This window comes from Oncorhynchus kisutch, linkage group LG5 (assembly GCF_002021735.2).
Source record: "Oncorhynchus kisutch isolate 150728-3 linkage group LG5, Okis_V2, whole genome shotgun sequence".
In the NCBI taxonomy this organism is placed as follows: domain Eukaryota; kingdom Metazoa; phylum Chordata; class Actinopteri; order Salmoniformes; family Salmonidae; genus Oncorhynchus; species Oncorhynchus kisutch.
This window is the reverse complement of record NC_034178.2, coordinates 49,057,414-49,078,397: the sequence shown is the minus strand read 5'-3', so window position 1 is coordinate 49,078,397 and position 20,984 is coordinate 49,057,414. Positions and strand designations below refer to the sequence as shown.

The 20,984-nt window shown below is 39.8% G+C and overlaps 1 protein-coding gene across 1 annotated transcript in view; it reads right to left on the bottom strand.

Moving 5' to 3' along the window:
- The window catches only part of LOC109891579 (potassium voltage-gated channel subfamily B member 1), an 82,887-nt gene extending 64,947 nt beyond the window's left edge, over window positions 1-17,940 (bottom strand). The window contains exon 1 of the mRNA XM_020484119.2: window positions 17,086-17,940. Coding sequence (XP_020339708.2) covers window positions 17,086-17,646 — 561 coding nt within the window. The 5' untranslated portion in view covers window positions 17,647-17,940. The remainder of the gene's footprint in view (window positions 1-17,085) is intronic.
- Between the last annotated feature and the right edge of the window lie 3,044 nt (window positions 17,941-20,984).

The following is a 20,984-nucleotide window of genomic DNA, read 5'->3' as shown; positions in this document are numbered from 1 at the left end:
CAGTAACACAGTTCAAACTCAAAGATTAGCCAACTAAGTCCAGCTGTGATGGCAGGTATCTACAGTCAGTCAGCTGTTGAAGGCCAATCCTGATGTCCTAAAGGTGGACATCCACATTTGTAAGGAAAGCCTTCCCATTCAAAAGGTATTACCATCAGAACATCAGCCTGTGTCTAGCCTATATCCTGCGGATACAAGGTACATTCTAGCCTAACTGTCAATTAGTACTCTTCTGATCTCAGTCCACATCAGGAAAAACTTTTGGGTCATTATCAGAAAGTGCATTTAGGACGGAAATAAACTATACGTAATTAAATAATAATAAACTATACTAGTGAGCAGTTATGTTCCCATTTCCATAGTGATAAGATACATGTTATCTCTTTCCTCTGTGTGTTGTTTGTATGGTTCTCTATATAAATGTTTGTCTGTTTCCACCAAGAACCACATTGTCCTCAGGCAACAGTGTCTGTGAGATAAAAACCCCCATCTCAAATAACATTAATCAACAGCCAATCAATACATCACAAAAGGGTGGACAAACAGATAAAACATCTTTGTGTGGTTAGTCATACGCTCATCTAAACACAAAGCCTGCCCTAAGGATCCCAGTTAGCCATGCAGTAGCTGCTGTCCATACTGATAATAGAGCACCTCCATCAATAGAGGAAGTAATTAATAGATTACAGACATTGAGTCGTGTCCCAGGGAACTGCTTTCTTCACCACTCATAATCTCGATGGAGAGGAAACCGTAGCCCAAAGGTACAGTGCCTTGCGAAAGTATTCGGCCCCCTTGAATTTTGCGACCTTTTGCCACATTTCAGGCTTCAAACATAAAGATATAAAACTGTATTTTTTTGTGAAGAATCAACAACAAGTGGGACACAATTAATTACAAACAAATTATTCAGCCCCCTTAAGTTAATATTTTGTAGCGCCACCTTTTGCTGCGATTACAGCTGTAAGTCGCTTGGGGTATGTCTCTATCAGTTTTGCACATCGAGAGACTGCTTGACATATGTACATATGTACAGAATATGACATTATTTCCAAAATGCTACATCCACAATTTTTTCACATTTTGTGTTTTTTCATCAGAAATGATTTCTGTGGTTACCTTCATGTGTGTAAAACTATTACTGTTCTCAGATGTTTTATTAATAGATTTTAGATGTTTTGCAAAACAATATACAGTGCATTTGGAAAGTATTCAGACCCCTTGAGTTTTCCCCCCCAAAATTGTTATAGCCGTATTCTAAAATGTATTAAATATTTTTTTTAAATGTCTCAATCTACACACACTACCCCATAATGACAAAGAAAAAACAGTTTTAAAAAAAAATGTTTGCTCATTTATAAAAAATACAAAACTGAAATATAACATTTACATAAGTATTCAGACCCTTTACTATGTACTCTGTTGAAGCACCTTTGGCAGCGATTATAGCCTCGAATCTAACAAGCTTGGCACACCTGTAGTTTCTGCCATTCTTCTCTGCAAATCCATTTACTAACACCGGCCATATTCAACGGGTGTTGAGCGTTTTGTCAGTTATTCTGTACTCAGGCAAATTCAGACGAGAGTGGTCTGAAATCGGAGTAGTTAGACAAAGCGAATTTACCAGCTACAGTATTAGTCAAAAGCTTGGACACACATACTCATTCAAGGGTTTTTCTTTATTTTTACTATTTTCTATATTGTAGAATAATAGTGAAGACATCAAAACTATGAAATAACACATATGGAATCATGTAGTAACCAAAAAAGTTTTAAACAAATCAAAATATATTTTATATTTGAGATTCTCCAAAGTTTGGTATTGGGTATTGGTATTTTATTAGGATCGCCATTAGCTGTTGCAAAAGCAGCAGCTAATGACAGTTTACAATCTAAGGTAACGCCAAGTAATTTAGTCTCCTCAACTTGTTCAACAGCCACATCATTCATTACCAGATTCAGCTGAGGTCTAGCACTTAAGGTATGATTTGTACCAAATACAATGCTCTTAGTTTTTACTCTTACTCTTTGTTAACCTCTTTGGGCTATGGGGCAGTATTTTGACGTCTGGATGAAAAGCGTGCCCAATGTAAACTGCCTGTTACTCAGGCCCGGAAGATTTGGATAGATTTGAATAGAAATCACTCTAAAGTTTCTAAAACTGTTAAAATTATGTCTCTGAGTATAAAAGAACTGATATGGCAGGCGAAACCCAGAGGACAAACCATCTAAAAAAAGAAAATGTTCAGCCTACCACTGTTTCCAATGGCTGTCATGTTTATTATGAGGCAAAATCCTCCCAGATTGCAGTTCCTAGGGCTTCCACTAGATGTCATCCATCTTTAGAAAGAGTTTCAGGATTGTTTTTGGAATAATGAGAATTTGTAGTTTTTCTAAGTGGCTCCCATTTTGGCTGTAGTGTTTTACTGTGAGTGGATGAGAGCATGTCCTTTGTTGCTTATCTCCGGTAAAGACAATAACGATTCTCCGTCTTAACCTTTATAGTTTATTTACGTATTAGGGTAGCTGAGGTTTGATTATAAATGTTGTTTGACTTGTTTGGAGAAGTTTATTGGTAACGTTTGGGATTCATTTTGTATGCATTTTGAAGGAGGGAAACCAGTGGATTATTGAATGAAGCGCCTCAGCTAAACTGAGTTTTTGGGGTTATAAAGAAGGACTTTATCAAACAAAAGGACCATTTGTGATGTAGCTGGGACATTTTGGAGTTCCAACAGAAGATCCTCTAAGGTAAGGCTTTTATTATATCACTATTTCTGACTTCCATGGCGCCCCTGCCTGGTTGAAAAATGTTTTTCATGCTTTGTATGTGGGGCGCTGTCCTCAGATAATCACATTGGGGTGCTTTTGCTGTAAAGCCTTTTTGAAATCTTACACTGCGGCTGGATTAACAAGAAGTTAACTTCTCTGGGGTAGGGGGCAGCATTTGGAATTTTGGATGAAAAGCATGCCCAAATTAAACTGCCTGCTACTTGGGCCCAGAAGATATGATATGCATATAACTGGTAGATTTGGATAGAAAACACTCTAAAGTTTCCAAACTGAGTGCAACCATATGAAGATCATCAACGGTAAGGGATTAATTTTATCTCTATTTCTGACTTGTGTAACTCTTCTACTTGGCTGGTTACTGTTCGTAATGATTTGTCTGCTGGGCTATGTTCTCAAATAATCGTAAGGTATGCTTTCGCCGTAAAGCATTTTTTAAATCTGACACCGTGGTTGGATTCACAAGAAGTTCATCTTTAAACCTATGTAAAATAGGTTTTGTTTTCAGAATTTTTATAATGAGTATTTCTGTATTTGAATTTGGCGCTCTGCAATCTCACTGGATGTTCGCCAGGTGGGACGCTAGCGTCCCACATACCCTAGAGAGGTTAAGCTTTATGTTGATGTATGACACTTGTATTTTCATGAATGTTAAATATTTATATTTCTGTCATTTGAATTTCGCGTTCTGCAATTACACCGGATGTTGTGGAGGTGGGTCGCTAGCGGAACGCCTGCGCCAGAAAGGTTAAGTTACTTCATTAGCTCTGGTTGCTGATGTGTATATGGTTGAATCATCAGCATACATAGACACACATGCTTTGTTTAATACCAGTGGCAGGTCTTTGGTAAAAATAGAAAAGACTAGAGGGCCTAGAGAGCTGCCCTGAGGTACACCACACTTTACATGTTCGACATTAGAGAAGATTCCATTAAAGAAAACCCTTTGAGTTTTATTAGATAGATGGCTCTGAATCCACATTATGGCAGAGGTTGAAAAGTCATGGCACATATGTTTTTTCAACAACAGGTTATGGTTAATAATATCAAAGGTTCAACTGAAATCTAACAGTGCCAGACTACTGGCAGAGAGCCAGTTCCAGGTCATGCGCAAAGCACATTATATCTTCCTGCGTTCCGTTCCTCCTCTAGACACAAAGGAATTCTCCGGTTGGAACTTTATTGAAGCTATATGTTAAAAACATCCTAATGATTGATTCTGTAGTTAGTTTGAAATGTTTCTTCGACCTGTAATATAACTTTTGAATTTTTTGTCTGAAGAAACGATCATCCAGCTCCAGCGTTTGGATATATGTACCAAACGCGCTAACAAAAGTAGCTAATTGGCAGCTATGCAACTATTTTTCTGAGCGCCGTCTCAGATTATTGCATGGTTTTCTTTTTCCGTAAAGTTTTTTTGAAATCTGACACAGCGGTTGTATTAAGGAGAGGTATATCTATAATTCCATGTGTATAACTTGTATTATCACCTACATTTATGATGAGTAATTCTGTTGAATCGATGTGGCTATGCAAAATCACTGGATGTTTTTGGAACTAGTGAATGTAACGCGCCAAGGTAAACTCCATTTTTTTTATATAAATATGAACTTTATCAAACAAAACATACATGTATTGTGTAACATGAAGTCCTATGAGTGTCATCTGATGAAGATTATCAAAGGTTAGTGATTAATTTTATCTCTATTTGTGCTTTTCTTTCTCTCTCTTTGGCTGGAAAAAATGGCTGTGTATTTCTGTGAGTTGTTGGTGACCTAACATAATCGTTTGTGGTGCTTTCCCGTAAATCCTATTTGAAATCGGACACTGTGGTGGGATTAACAACGAGAATGGCTTTAAAATGGTATGAGATACATGTATGTTTGAGGAATTTTAATTATGAGATTTTTTATGTTTTGAAATTGGCGCCCTACACTTTGACTGGCTGTTGTCATATCGCTCCCGTTAACGGGATTGCAGCCATAAGAAGTTTTTAACAGGTGCTTGTTTATCAATAATTGGAAGAAGCAATTTCATAAATTCATCAAGTGCAGTGTCTGGATGCTCCTCATTAATCACATCAGACCAACAAATATTTTTAAGTAGCCACCCTTTGCCTTGATGACAGCTTTGCACACTCTTGGCATTCTCTCAACCAGATTCATGAGGTAGTCACCTGGAATGCATTTAAATTGTTTTGTTAAATGTTAATTTATTGAATTGTTTTCCTTCTTAATGCATTTGAGCCAATCAGTTGTGTTGTGACAAGGTAGGGGTGGTATACAGAATATAGCCCTATTTGGTACTGTATGTCTATCGACAGTTGTCATAGTGACATCATTAACATTCTATTGAAATGGTGCTTGCATAGTGGAGTCTTTTGTTTAGACATGTAGCTAACTAAACAATTAACCATAATCCCAACTCATAACGTTACTACTGCATGAATCTGCAGGTACTGTAGCTAACCAACCAGGTTCAATGTTAGCTAGCTAGCTAACATTAGGCTATAACTAGCAATGCAAATGGCTCTCCAACAGAATTTTCTCCATCTCCTTTGCTATCAAACTCTAATTCTGTGCATTCCACTGATTTCAAAACTTGGTCCTCCAGAAAGTGGAGAGCAACACTTTTCCAGTTATACTAAGGATTACCTACAAATACTGACCAGCTCATGTTATAAACAGAAGCGAGCTACATGGCAGACCAATCCAAACTCATCTCTCAGCATGTCCAGCCCATCCATGATCTAAGCCAATCATGGCTAGCGGGAAAATTCCTGTCTTTTTCCGTGGCTAAACCAACTGAGCTCATAATTTAACAAATTAATTCGTATTTACAGATGGCATACAAGTTTGTTAATAAGGCACATGAACGTTCACATGTTCCAGAAGGCATTTCTGCCCCAAAATGGATTTTGTTTAAAAAAAATAAAAAGTTTACGTTTAAATGGCTCACCTGTGGAGTAGTGACACGCAACATATGCCTAGTTTCCTGAAACAAGTCACATATTTGACTATGTAGTTGTTTCACCTAGCTACAGTATCTAAACATGAATGCACTAACTGTAAGTCGCTCTGGATAAGAGAATCTGCTAAATTACTAAAATGTCAAATGTATAGTAAATGTTCACTTACAATTCTCATATTACTGTATTAAACAATAACATTTTAAATTATTTAAAATTGATGTCAACAAATGTATAATTTGTACAGTTCTTTATTAAAAATGAAGTTATTTGTTTCATTTGACTGTATAAATCCTAGCAGGACTACTTATTTCTCTGATAGGGAGGCGGATATATAGCGTTTTGCAAACAAACATGATTATTTGTCTCTGAAACGAAACCATCAAGTGATAGATTTTAAACAAATACATGCCTGTCATTGAACAACCCTATGCCATGATTAAATAGTGAAAAAACACACCAGTGAATCTGCATAGCAACTGACTATGTACCCCCCTTTACCTTTTCCTTTCTTTTCAGTTCTTTAAATAATAAAAGCTAATTAACCTACATTTCAGAACATTGATATATACTGTAGCGTTTTAGAATTAAACTCTTCTTGCTATCTCAGTAGATTTCTGTGATTGCAGTGAAATGCAGTGTTTTAAGACTTGAAAAAATCAACCAGGAAACTGCACTGCCCGCAACCGCAGTGCTCTCCAGAATGTGGTGCGGTCTGCCAAACACATCACCGGGGGCACAATGCCTGCCCTCCAGGACACCTACAGCACCCAATGTCACAGGAAGGCCAAAAATATCAAAGGCCATCAACACCTGAGCCACTGCCTGTTCACTCCGCTATCATCCAGAAGGCGAGGTCAGTAAAGGTGCATCAAAGCTGGGACCGAGAGACTGAAAAAACACTTCTATCTCAAAGCCATCAGACTGTTAAATAGCCATCACTAGCCGGCTACCACCCGGTTACTCAACCCTGCACCTTAGAGGCTACCTGGAGAATGACTGGTTACTTTAGTAATGGAACACTAGTCACTTTAATAATGTTACACACTGCTTTACTCATTTCATATGTACATACTGTATTATTTTCTACTGTATTTTAGTCAATGCCACTCTGACATGGCTTGTCCTAATATTTATATATTTCTTAATCTCATTATTTTACTTTTAGATGTGTGTGTATTGCTGTGAATTGTAAGATATTACTGCACTGTTGGAGCTAGGGACACAAGCATTCCGCTACACCCGCAATAACATCTGCTAAATATGTGTGTGCGACCAATAACATTTGAATTGATTTAAAAATGGTGTACAGAACAGACATTGGCAACAACACAAACAATTTAATCCCCTTCTCAGCAGCTTACTGATGGGAGAGATTTTCCCCATCAAGTAGAGGCTCCTTTGCTAGGGCTTTTTAGTTTCTTGGGCCTATCTTCTCCATCCATGTGCTGCTACGCATTGATCAAATGCTATCAAAGACATGTCAAAAATCTAGAATGTAAATGTTGGTTTGTGTACAAGTCGTGGTGAAGAGGAGCATCTCTGAAGGCTGTGCCCTTGTGGTCATGGATTTAAAATGTAAACAATAAAAAGACACAGGTTAAAGATATGTCAGTAACAGGCAGAATCGAAAGGTTAAGAATCTCAAAGATTAAGCTATGCTTTAGGGGCACATAGGGGTTAATTGACACAATGTGAGTAACCCACGAGAACCACAAAGCATTTCCACCAAGGCTGCACATTCCTCTAGGAATATGGGACAGTTCTAATAGCAGACAAAATATGTAAATTGATTTGCTTTGGCTTTCAGCTGTCAGAAAAGAGATTCATTCAAAATCTTCCAACACCATCTTTGCTACCTGGAGAAAACATTTGCGAGGTTAGGCTGCATCAATAATCAATGCACACTTGTTCTTACATGTACATTGCAAGGGAATGAAGCTCAAATGCTATGGTGGGTCAATATGAAACTCATGTCTCAGACCTCATCTATGAAGCATACCCAGGTGCAGGAGGCTTGGCTTTAAGTGTGGGGAATGGTGCTGCATCAGAAGGTGAATTATAAATATGTACCCCTATTCTGTTCAGGGAGAGCACTGAAAGTGAGACATAAGAAATTACATGAATAATTAAACAAACATCGACATCGGAGCGAAACAAACCGACTGATGAAGAAGACTCTCTTAATAGATCCAGTGTTTTGGTGATTTTACATGATTAGGCATGTTTGTATGTTTACCTCATATCTGTGTAAGGGTTTGTATTAATTACTGTATTGTATTTATTGTATCCTTTCATCTCTGTTAGTATATAGTTGATATGTTATATCGTTATCTCTGCTAAAGAATGCTGAAATGCTGATGAACTTATTCTGATCTGAATAATCAGAGCAGAGAAGAGAGAATGAGAAACAGGGACGGCAAGAGAGACAAGAGTAAGCGTTTAAGAGAGAGGAAAGAAACGAGTGATGGAGAGTGAAGAGGAGAAAGGGGTGAGATGGAGAGACGAGGTGAGATAGAGAGAGCTTGGGGAATATAACATGGCCCTCAGTGATCTCTGTCTGTCTGTCAGTGTGCCAAGCGCCCCCCTGCGTCAGGCTGGTAAGAGATATATGGTGATTGAATCAGCCAGGCAACAGAAAGGTTGTGTGCCATGGATTTATAGGCATTCAGAAAGCACAGCAAGATTACCAGACACCATCGACCTCTCAAAAACATCCCCTTCAACACACTTCATAGGACAGTCTCTCACACATCCTCTCAGCACACAGCAAACACACACACACATTCAAACCATCCATCCCTAGTCTAATCTTAGGTCCTAGTAGTCATAAAGCTACTGCGACAATCACTTAAATAACATAAACCCCACCATGCTACTGTACTGCTCTTCTAGTGTGACCATCCATCCTCAAGTCATGCTGGGCTCAGTGTGAGAGAGAGACAGGTTGGCCTGGAAGTTAGCATGTGAAGCCACACCCCCTCCTGCGGAGAAAGAAATCTCCTCGGCCAGCGGTCCAGTGGTCCACACACGCTACTCTGCCTCTCAGCCTCTCTCTCCCCTCCCTGTCTGTCCAGGGTGTGTACTGTCCTCACCCAACCCGACTTACCTTTTATCTTAATGCAATTGTCATTGATTTCCTTCCCCGGCTTAAAACAATTAGTTTGTCAGCCCATACTGGATGAAAATATATGGGACCTGGCGGGAGCTGTAGAACACTGTTGATGGCTTCACCCTGACAGGGCACATAGAGCTGTCAACCTCAGCCCAGACGGATGCTCAGTTAACTCCTCACTCACTAGTTGGCTGCTCACCATGAAGCAATATCGTCTCAAAGTGAGGTTTGTGAGCAGGTCAGGGGTTCTAATGTAAGGTAAGATGTACAGGCTACAACCATCTGATACACCGTAAGCCTGTCTTATTGCATAGCCAAGGTTCTTATGCACTAGAGCGTGAACTGCGGTCTATAAGGCAGAAACATGCTGAGACATGCTTTAGTGCAGCACCAGCAAGGTCTTCCTGTGGGCAGCAGGCAACCTAGCGGTTAAGAGCTTTGGGCCAGTAATCAAAATGTTGCTGGTTCAAATCCATGAACCGACCAGGTGAAAAACGTGTTGTTGTGCCCTTGAGCAAGGCCCTTAACCCTAGACACTCTGGATATGAGCATCTGCTAAATGAATGTGACGTGAGGCAGGCTGTCTGCAGCTGAAGGGAGAGGAGGCTGTTATGTAATTAGTCCTACAGAGTCAGTACTGGCTGGGCAAAAACATAGCATCCTTTTTCATAGCTCAAGTCCCATTCTGGGTCCAAACTGCAATAGTTTCTGGGTAGAGCTTTGCACATCTGGAGTTTACAATATTTGCACATTATCATTTTTTAAATTATTGGGTCCAAACTGCAATAGTTTCTGGGTAGAGATTTGCACACCTGGAGTTTACAATATTTGCACATGATTATTTTTTTAATTATTAAAGCTCTGTCAAGTTGGCTGTTGATAATTGGTAGACAGATATTTTCAAGTCTTGTCATAGTTTTTCAATACAATTTAAGACAAAACTGTAATTAGATCACTCAGGTACATTCAACGTTGTCTTGGTAAGCAACTCCAGTTCATATTTGGCCTTGTGTTTTAGGTTATTGTCCTGACATAAGGGTAATTTGTCTCCCGGTGTGTGTTGGAAAGCAGACTGAAACAGGTTTTCCTTTAGGATTTTGTCTGTGCTTACCTCATTCCGTTTCTTTTTATCCTAAAAAACATCCCTAGTCCTTGCCGATGACAAGCATTCTCATAACATGATGCAGCCACCACCATGCTTGAAAATATGAAGAGTGGTGTTCAGTGATGTGTTGTGTTGGATTTACCCTGAACATAAGCCTTTGTATTCTGCAAATAAAGTTAATTTCTTTGCCAACTTTTTTTGCAGTTTTACTTTAATGCCTTATTGCAAACAGGATGAATGTTTTGGAATATTTGTACTATGTACAGGCATCCATCTTTTCAGTCTGTCATTTAGTTTAGTATTGTAGGGTAACTACAATGTTGTTGATCCATCCTCAGTTTTCTCCTATCCCAGCCATTAAACTGTAACTGTTTTAAAGTCACCATTGGCCTCATGGTGAAATCACTGAGCGGTGTCCTTACTCTCTGGTAACTGAGTTAGGAAGGAAGCCTGTGTCTTTGTATTGATACACCATCCAAAGTGTAATTAATAACTTCACCATGCTCAAAGGGATATTTAATGTTTTTTTTTTACCCATCTCCCAATAGGTGACATTCTTTGTGAGGTATTGGAAAACCTCCCTGGTCTTTGTGGTTGAATCTGTGTTTGAAATTCACTGCTCAACTGTGGCACTTTACATATAATTGTATGTGTGGGGTACAGAGATGAGGTAGTCATTCAAAAATCATTCAAAAATGGTTAAACACTATTACTGCACACAGACTGAGTCCATGCAACTTGTTATGTGACTTGTTAAGTACATTTTTGCTCCTGAACGTATTTAGGCTTGCCATGGTAAAGGGGTTACATTTTAAAGACAAAATTACACTCTGACATTATGGGGTATTGTGTGTAGGCCAGTGACACATCTCAATTTAAACCATTTTATATTCAGACTATAACACTTTTTTTTAAGTCAAGGGGTGTGAATACTTTTTGAAGGTACTGTACATATATATTCACATGGTGATGTTTCTATTTGTTAAAAACACAAACAATTTGTTCTTAATTTTCGAAATAGGGCTTTTTGTGATTTTAATAGGTAATTACCTCTATAGGTAAATTATACCAGTCAGTTGGGCCTTGGTATCTGAAAGACCTTACTCCAACATCCTGATGCAGCCTTGGAATTTATAATTGCTGCTGTCATTGAAAGGAGTAGTTTGAGTCTTGTAAGTTAGGTGTTCCTTAATATATACAGGGAATTTAAAGTTCATACATTTCAAATGTATAAATCAATTTAGGGATTCATACATTGTACAATGATGTGTCTTACAATGGCATCCAATAATTCATCTGCAAAGATGGTTATAAATGACATCTCATTCATAAAGTAAGGTCTTGGTTGTGTTTTAATAGATGATGTCACCATAGTCTAGGATAGGAAGCAGCAGTTGGGTTACTAAGGTCTTTCTAATGGATACAGTAAAACAATTCTTAGATCTGTATAGTAACCCAAGCTTATAGTTAATTGTTTTTCTAATATAATCAATTTGCTTTCCAAAAGATCATTCACAATCTTTCCTCAAACCCAGATGTTTCAAACAATCAACACTTTCAAGCATTGTTCCATCACTTGCATGAATTTTGAAATTGCCAGCTGTGGAGTTCATTCTTTGCCGTGAACCGAAGAGCATGAAATCAGTGGCGTGTATTCATGAATGCCAAATAATTGAAAAATAATAATAATAAAAATATCTATTTATCTTTTGTCTCTCTGTGTTTCATAATTTTCCTTCAATTCGGAAGAGGCTGAATGTATCTCACCAGAGAGAGCATTCAAGTGAGCGAAATAGTGCCCCTCTGTCTCTGTATGTGTAGCCCATCCAGCTGATGCTATCTGGTCGAGCATTTGGCCTCCCTTGATAAAAAAAATCTGCAATAATAGCCAATCAGCATGGAGCTAAATTGAGTGAGCTCAACTGTGAATGGTCCTGGCGCACCAAAAAAAAGTTTAAAAGGAAGCCAGTTTGGATTTGGCTTCACTCCAATCACATCACATCAAGAGCATAGGTAATTGACAGAAACTCGCTGTGCATCTCATTGTGTTGTAGCTAGCTGGCCAAAATTGTCCCTTTGCTAAATTAGCCATGGATGGAGATAGTGATTTGGACTTGTGGTTTTACTTAATTCTAAGTACTGGCCAATGATTATAAGGAAGATTCTGATCCAACCATAAATTCATACATTGTACCTCTGGCCTGAGAGCATGAAAGTTCCATATAGTATGTAGCTAGATGTAGTAGGCTAATGTTAACTAGCTGGCTAATCGTTGCCCATGAAAGGAAGTTTGGCTAGCGAGCAAGTATTTGAGCCAAGTAGCCTAGGACATCAAAAACTAAAAGTGTGTACTGTATGATAGAGTCATTGACCATTTCGACAACATGAAAGGATGAGAGGATGGCACTGGTGTTTTTCTACAAATAGGGTGAGTCAATATGTTCTTTCTACTTACACACACTTACACAAATCAGTAACATGGACAGCCACATGGCATCCGACCGCAATGCTCTACAGTACATCACTGGGGCCGAGCTTTATGCTATCCAGGACCTCTATATTAGTCGGTGTAAGAGGAAGGCCATAAAAATTGTCAAAGACTCCAGGCACCCAAGTCATAGACTGTTCTCTCTGATACCGCACCGCAAGCATTACCGAAGTCTGGGACCAAAAGGATCATATTTGCACTGACTCTTGCACAAGCTCGATGTACACTCACTGGACTCTAACCACACACACACACACACACGCACAAAACACCCACACACATGCATATTGATAGCACATGTAACAGTATAACTTTAGACCGTCCCCTCGCCCATACCCGGGCGCGAACCAGGGACCCTCTGCACACATCAACAACAGTCACCCACGAAGCATCATTACCCATCGCTCCACAAAAGCCGCGGCCCTTGCAGAGCAAGGGGAACTACTACTTCAACGTCTCAGAGCAAGTGACGTAACCGATTGAAACGCTATTTAGCGCGCACCACCGCTAACTAAGCTAGCTGTTTCACATCCGTTACACTCACCCCCCTTTTGACCTCCTCCTTTTTCCGGCAGCAACCAGTGATCCGGGTCAACAGCATCAATGTAACAGTATAACTTTAGACCATCCCCTCGCCCATACCCGGGCGCAAACCAGGGACCCTCTGCACACATCAACAACAGTCATACACGAAGCATCATTACCCATCGCTCCACAAAAGCTGCGGCCCTTGCAGAGCAAGGGGAACTACTACTTCAAGGTCTCAGAGCAATTGACGTAACCGATTGAAATGCTATTTAGCGTGCACCACCACTAACTAAGCTAGCTGTTTCACATCCGTAACACACACACACACATTCACATTCCTTCACACTCGTCACATATACTGCTGCTACTCTCTGTGTATTATCTAGTATTATTACTATTAGTATTAGTCACTTTACCTCTACGTACATATTCATTTTACCTCAACTAACCCCTACCCCTGCACATTGACTCAGTGCCAGTACCCCTTGTATATATCCTTGTTACTGTTATGTTATTGTGTTGCTATTTTTCCTTTAGATTATTTAGTACTTTTTTAAAACTTACTTTTTTAAAGCTCTGCATTGTTGGTTAAGGGCTCATAAGTAAGCATTTCACGGTTGTATTCGGCACGTGACAAATCAAATTTGATTCGAATTTATATTTAGCTTACTTTGATTGGACTAAATTGCTTTTGGTATCTTTTAGTTGTTACTGTATTAGACGTTGCATAGGTGATTAGATGATGTTGAAATGTTGAAGTTGAAATGGTGCTGGAATAGTGGAGACAGCTCCTGTTTTCTTTGTGACTTGCGAATGTTTTTTACATGCAATATGCTTTGTGGACTCTGACACCAGACATATGTTGCTCTACGGTTTTGTGATGAAACTAAGGTGTGGTATTCTGCCACTGTGTCTTCTTATTGTCTCGGCCTTAGGCCTATGTATCACTGTGTTAAGGCATGTGAACTAAGAGGTTATAGAGCAAACAACACAATTATCACAACATATTAGTTGTAATATGGCTTTTTTCCCCCTGGCTTGGCTTCCCCAGTGATTTTACCCATGCATCGCTACTGCATGATATAGGACTTTGTTTGATTTTAAAACAAATTTATTTGCTAGAAACCATTTTTGCAAAGTGTTAAAATCACCATGGAGAGTTGCTTGTATCTACAAATATTTGAACTTGATATATAGAGCACTATCATCAGCATATAAGGGATTATGTGTATTCTGACAAATTAGAGGCAATTGATTTCTGATTATAGAGAAAAGAAGGGGGGCCAATACTGAACCTTGAGGTACTTCTTTACTGAGTCCAAGAAGATGTGATTTGCGTCCTTCTATGGAAACATTGTTTTCTATTGCTAAGATATGCATGGAACCAGTTTAGTGATACGTTAGTGAAACCAATGTTTTGAAGTTTTGCTAGTAAGATAGAATGATCCTTTTGATAAATCAATAAAGATGGTACCAGTTAGTTTGCTTTGGTCAGATGAAGAATGTATATCATTAGTAAGTTTCACTAATGCTGTGGTGGTATAATGTTTGGGTCTAAATCCAGATTGAAAGGGTGAAATTAAATTAAATCTATCTAGGTACTGACACATTTGGGAATGAATTAATTTCTCAAAGATTATTGCAATTCAACATATTACTGATATAGGACTATAGTTATTTGAGTCTAAGGAGTTTTCAGCTTTATGAAGAGGATTCACTCAGGCACATTTACAAACAAAAAGTATTTCACAAGTCGGTAAAGACAAGTTGAATAGATCTGCTAGGGCAGGGGTCCAAACTGGCTCTGGAAGTAACGTCAGCACAATAACTGTTCATCGGGAGCTTCATGAAATGGGTTTCCATGGCCGAGCAGTCGCACACAAGCCTAAGATCACCATGCGCAATGCCAAGCATCGACTGGAGTGGTGTAAAGCTCGCCACCATTGGACTCTGGAGTGATGAATCACGCTTCACCATCTGGCAGTCCGACAGACAAATCTGGATTTGGCGGATGCCAGGAGAACGCTACCTGCCCCAATGCATAGTGCCAACTGTAAAGTTTGGTGGTGGAGTAATAATGGTCTGTCATGTAGTGTATGTTACAAATTGCAATTTGTACAATATGCAAAACGACTGATACGTTACGAATTCCAATTTGCTGTGGCTAATGTTAGCTAGGTGGCTAACATTAGCTAGGCTAGGCGTTAGTTAAGGTTAGGGTTAAGAGTTAGATTAAAGTGTTGAGGTTAGGGAAACATGCTAAGTAGTTGCAAAGTAGATAAACAGTAGTAAGTAGTTGCAAAGTTGCTGAGAAGCTAAAATGCTGAAGTTGTCTGTGATGAGATTCGAACACGCAACCTTTGGGTTGCTGGACATTTGCATTATACGCTTACCATCAACCCCACCAACCACCCTACTTTCCAGATGTACATTTACCATGTTATGTCTAGTCTATGAGACCAGGCTGGGCAAATACCTGACAGAGGACATGGCCCTTAGCTTCTTTTTTCAGCCCTATTGTATGTGTGTATAAGTCCCTTGGGAGGGTCTTCTCAGAAACTAAAATAACATCTAATACACAGTAGGCAGAGCAGGTGAAGTTCATTGCCAGTACAAATCAGGAAGGGAATGATCCATAAACTCTACAACGTCTTCATAAAAAGTTAATGCTGCATTGGTTACAAGTAAGCGGAAAAAGGTATAGAAAAACAAAGCAACACTCACATTTGCCACGCCAGCTATATAATGATACCTGTACAATATTGATTCCCACTTTCCAAATTATTACTCTATCTATTTACAGTTGTTGTGTTCAGAACATGTTATTGTATTATTATTATTAATGTAAACTGAATATTGATATAATAAAACAGTAGTTATCATAACACGACTGTGTCCATTGGTCCAGCCCAGTGAATGTGTTGCTTTGCTTTACGGCTGCAGCGTGAGCTATGAGCCGATAAATGTCATTATGGATCATTTTACCAGGAATAATTTCCCAACTACATACATTACATTCATTATGACATCCAAAAACAAGAATAAGTTTGTATACTCTATTAAACTGACGATAATCAGTTGAAGAGTTACATTTATGTATTGGTTTTGAATCATGCATCGATTTTCTCCTGTCCCCTGAGATGCATATCTCTAGTAAGATATATTTCTCTCTCCTTCCTCTTTCAATTTGCCAATAAAAATATGAACTAACATCCTGAAACAGGTTGCCTCTTCAGTTCAAGAGACCTTTATAAGAATCACACTGGGTTTGAAATCAAAGAGACCGTTGGAGTCTGAAACTGACAGAGTTTCAGATCATTAGACAAGATCATTAGAACTACATGTATTCAATCACACACTGATCACCAACTGGTCCTTGTACCTGTGCTTCCCACTTCCCAGTTGGCTACTGCCCACTTCTCTCCAGACAAAAAGTTTTAAATATGAGGGCAACATCAGCTATATGCATAACATCAGATCAGTCTGTCATGATGGACCTAATGCTCTGTTCAATTGGTATTGAGAGGTGGCTCCGAGGTGATGGGAGCCACCCATGCATCAGAGGCCACAAAAGGCTTTATGTCAACCTCATGAAGTCAACCTGCAATGACCTGCTACCTCACAAACACACTCATAGTATGAGTCCTACTGTAGCACTTACAAGTCTAGAAACTTAAAGTATTCAATGCAACACTGTTCGTATTGCTTGAAGGCTTATGTTGATTAAATAAATAAATCAAAGTCAATATTTGTTAGTTATGACTTTCCTCTTCAGAACAACTCTCACCCTCAAGGACAGGCCATGTCATTGTTGAAAGATGAACAATGTAATAAGTAAATAATTTGTCAACAAAATGTGGCACCTTTTTATTATTTGTTGAATGTAATACAAATGACTAAATTGAATTGTGTAGACTGGCAGTAAGCCACCAATAATGTTACCTAGGAGGACCTAGGTCAAGTTACATTTGCTTATTCATTGCTGATCCACTTAAAGTGAGATGACACGCAATACATGGCAGGGCTATAAGCCCATGCAGGAAAACGTTCAGATAAACTTGAAGAGATAGCCTACCTGTCTTAGTGCTTACCTTAGCAGCTAACGATGAACTAGGCTTCTCCAGGAGATCCCAAAGTTTCTTTTGCTTCTCAAAACAACATGTGGTATCAAAATCCTCGCCTTCCCTGGTCTTCATAGACTCAGCCTCTCGTTTGAGCTCCTCATTCATCTGTTCCTTCTTCTGGTGGTACCTGGCCTGGCAGCAGGACTCCAGGTAGATCTCATCTATACCCCAGTAGTCCAGCTCCTGACTGAACGACAGAGCACACATCTCCTCCATCATGTGCAACTTTCCCGTGCGGGAGAAATTCAGAATGGACGTGAAAGCCCCAGGGTGTCTGTCGAAAAAATACTCATTATCATCCAAACTGTAGTCATCGCATATCTCCATGAGAGACTCGTGGGTGTTACAGTCTCGTAGCTTGCCCAGCCTTGTTCGGGGCAACCTGTCCAGCGTTCTCCATAGAACTTCGTGGAGAAGACCACCAACATTGAGTGTCACCCGACGGGAGTGCGACTTGCTACGGATGATTTCCACCGGCTCCGGTGGAAGCGATGTGGTCGACCGAGGGCCCCCTTTATTCATTCTCATTCAAGACGTTCGGCCACTTGAAATTGAATAATGTCCAAAACTATAGGGTCAGACAGGTCCAGAAGACACGATCCTACATTAGGGTATGTTGTCCCCCATTACTGTGGCTGCGAAAAGAGGAAAAGAGGAACATCAGTGCTATATCAAATTACCATCGAATATGATAACCTACAGACCTGATAGAGAACGTTTCTCACACAATGTCAGGTGGTTTATCCATTCATTAGAGAAACAAACAGACTATTTAATCAGCTTTAAGATGCACAGCCGCTTTCCTCGCTGATGAGTGAGTAGAGTGAGGGAAGCCAATGATTAAATCGGCTCCACTCGCGAGCGCTGTCTAGTGCTGAAAACACCTAAAACTGTTAATACAGAAAACCATCAAATTTCCCCGCTGTGCGCTGTCTCCAAACTTCAGCGCTGAAATCATTTAACTTCAGCACCACATAAAAGAGCGGGGTTTCACGAGAGCGAGGAAGCTGCGACCTTACATTTTAAATTGTTCTTGAACTCATCTCACTAAAGAGATACAGTATTAGCCCTACTAACACAGATAAGCAGGGGAGTTCAGACTCAGCGAAAACTAAATTAGGCCTACTCTGCAAACAATGCAAATTATTATCTTGACCAAGTTTTCTATTTACTTTGAGCAAATAACGAAGGTTATCATAAACAAATTTTACATTATGTATATTTTGTAAATTTCCCACCATTTAAATCCCACCACAGTTTTGAAATGTATTTAGCGCAACAAGCAACTTCCATGTGGCTTACTTAACCTACAATAATTTGCGCAAAACAGACTCGACATTAGTGTGATAATTAACCAGTGGTTTGTGAGTTTTAATGAAGAGAATTCTAAGCATTGCTCGTTAGGCTTTGGCTAAAACATTTGGACCAGTCAAATAGTGTTCCTAAAAGTGCATGTAATTCTAAAAAGTAAAATGTTTCACCAAAGCGAAAGAAATTACACAATTTCCAATCACATTTTGAATTCCTCCAATGGATGGTCTGATCATAACCATGATAGGCCTATAGATGGGTTAGCTACAACATTATGGTAGTCCAAGTGCAACAGATTAAGACGAAAATAATGACAGATATTATAGTCATGATACTTACATATGTTACTTTTAGCCTGAGAGTGTAAGAAGAAACATTTCAACATCTTAAAAAAAGATTGTGCTGAATTGTTGCTCCGCTCACCGCCTGCCTATTGGAGGCTGTTTTTAGAGACATCACCCCCGCAACAGACATGTTTAAAATGGGGTTACACGTGCTGTAAAATCTCAGGTCGAACCAGTGTCTCCCCTTACGGAACGGATCAACAAGTATGATGTGACGATGTGAATGCACCGATTTCTCTCACCGGTTGCTGAGTTGTTGTGTGCCTGTACGCTGCGTGACGGGCTACGCTCCAGCGGGGTTCTGCAGGGGCTGATTTTGCCGAGGCTGGCTCCTCCAACCAAAAGCTGCACTGCCGGGGGGATGCTGCTTAAACCCATTCGGTATCAAAGGGGCTGCGCTTGCACATCCTCTACAACCCAGAGTCTTCCAAAAGCCAGTAAACACAAAACAATCATGAGGTAATAGATTTACTACATAAATAGGTAACCTTCAGGCTTCAGCTGCAATGATTTATTGTAAAGCGCAGCTAGGGCTATAGGGTGATGAGAAATTACGCAGTTGCTCTCTCTTTGTGCCCCACTCTTTGCGACATGGAACAACAGTGTGCATTGGAGTATATATTTTTTTAAACGATGTTTACAGTCTTGGCAGGGCACAGTTGTTTTGGTCTCCTCTGCAGTGGGCATGATCAATGGCCAACATATACACAATGACACAAAACCATAAAGACTACAAATCAAGCAGCAATCACTGGGTTCAGCACTATTGTGCGCAATAGAGGACAGGTGTTTGTAAGTTTCCATCCAATTGGCAAACGATTTTCATGCTAATATTCTAAAATGCGCATAAAAACAATATACACATTTTTTCACCATAGGTGTGTTTCCTTCAACTTGACTTGTTCCGGATAAAAGGCTTTTTTTGTGGTTACATTCCCATGTACCGAATAAAAAATACAAGTTAAATCGGTTTCGGTCGTATTTTCAACTCTACAGATGGTTTTGCCACAAAAAAAGGTTGCATTTATGTGCCCACTCTGGTATTGGCAAGTGTGCTCTAGCCCACAGCTTGCAGATACATTGCGAATATAACCTACATGATGAGATTATTCGGGACGGATCGAAATTTACAGAATGGTCACATGGAAGAAAATGGGGGAGGGTCATGCTTTTTCAATTTCAGTCAAGGGGAGGGTTTAGTATTTTAAAAATATAGTCCAGGGGAGGGTCATATAATTTGTAATTGGTGAAATTTCAATATTTCTTAATGTTTTAGAATTACTTGTTTAATTAGGCTATATCAGTGGCGATTTTAGCATGTGAATATTGGTGGGGCAAACATAAAACATTTGTTTTAGTTACATGCCAGCAAAGACACTACACAACACAACATTAATTGCACTATTAAGGTGGCACACAAACTGTTAGAGCTTACATAAAGCTGTCCCAACATCAGAGCACCCAACACCTTACCACTGCTAGACCTAGCTATCAGCAGAGCCTTGTCTGGCAGTGAAACAGTTAGTTCAGCCTCATTTACTGCCTTTAAAAATCTCTATGGGGGTGCCACAGGGTTCAATCCTCGGGCCGACTCTTTTCTCTGTATATATCAATGATGTTGCTCTTGCTGCGGGCGATTCCCTGATCCACCTCTACGCAGACGACACCATTCTATATACTTCCGGCCCGTCCTTGGACACTGTGCTATCTAACCTCCAAACGAGCTTCAATGCCATACAGCACTCCTTCCGTGGCCTCCAACTGCTCTTAAACGCTAGTAAAACCAAATGCATGCTTTTCAACCGTTCGCTGCCTGCACCCGCACGCCTGACCAGCATCACCACCCTGGATGGTTCCGACCTTGAATATGTGGACATCTATAAGTACCTAGGTGTCTGGTTAGACTGTAAACTCGCCTGCACGCCTGACCAGCATCACCACCCTGGATGGTTCCGACCTTGAATATGTGGACATCTATAAGTACCTAGGTGTCTGGTTAGACTGTAAACTCTCCTTCCAGACTCATATCAAACATCTCCAATCGAAAATCAAATCAAGAGTCGGCTTTCTATTCCGCAACAAAGCCTCCTTCACTCATGCCGCCAAACTTACCCTAGTAAAACTGACTATCCTACCGATCCTCGACTTCGGCGATGTCATCTACAAAATTGCTTCCAACACTCTACTCAGCAAACTGGATGCAGTTTATCA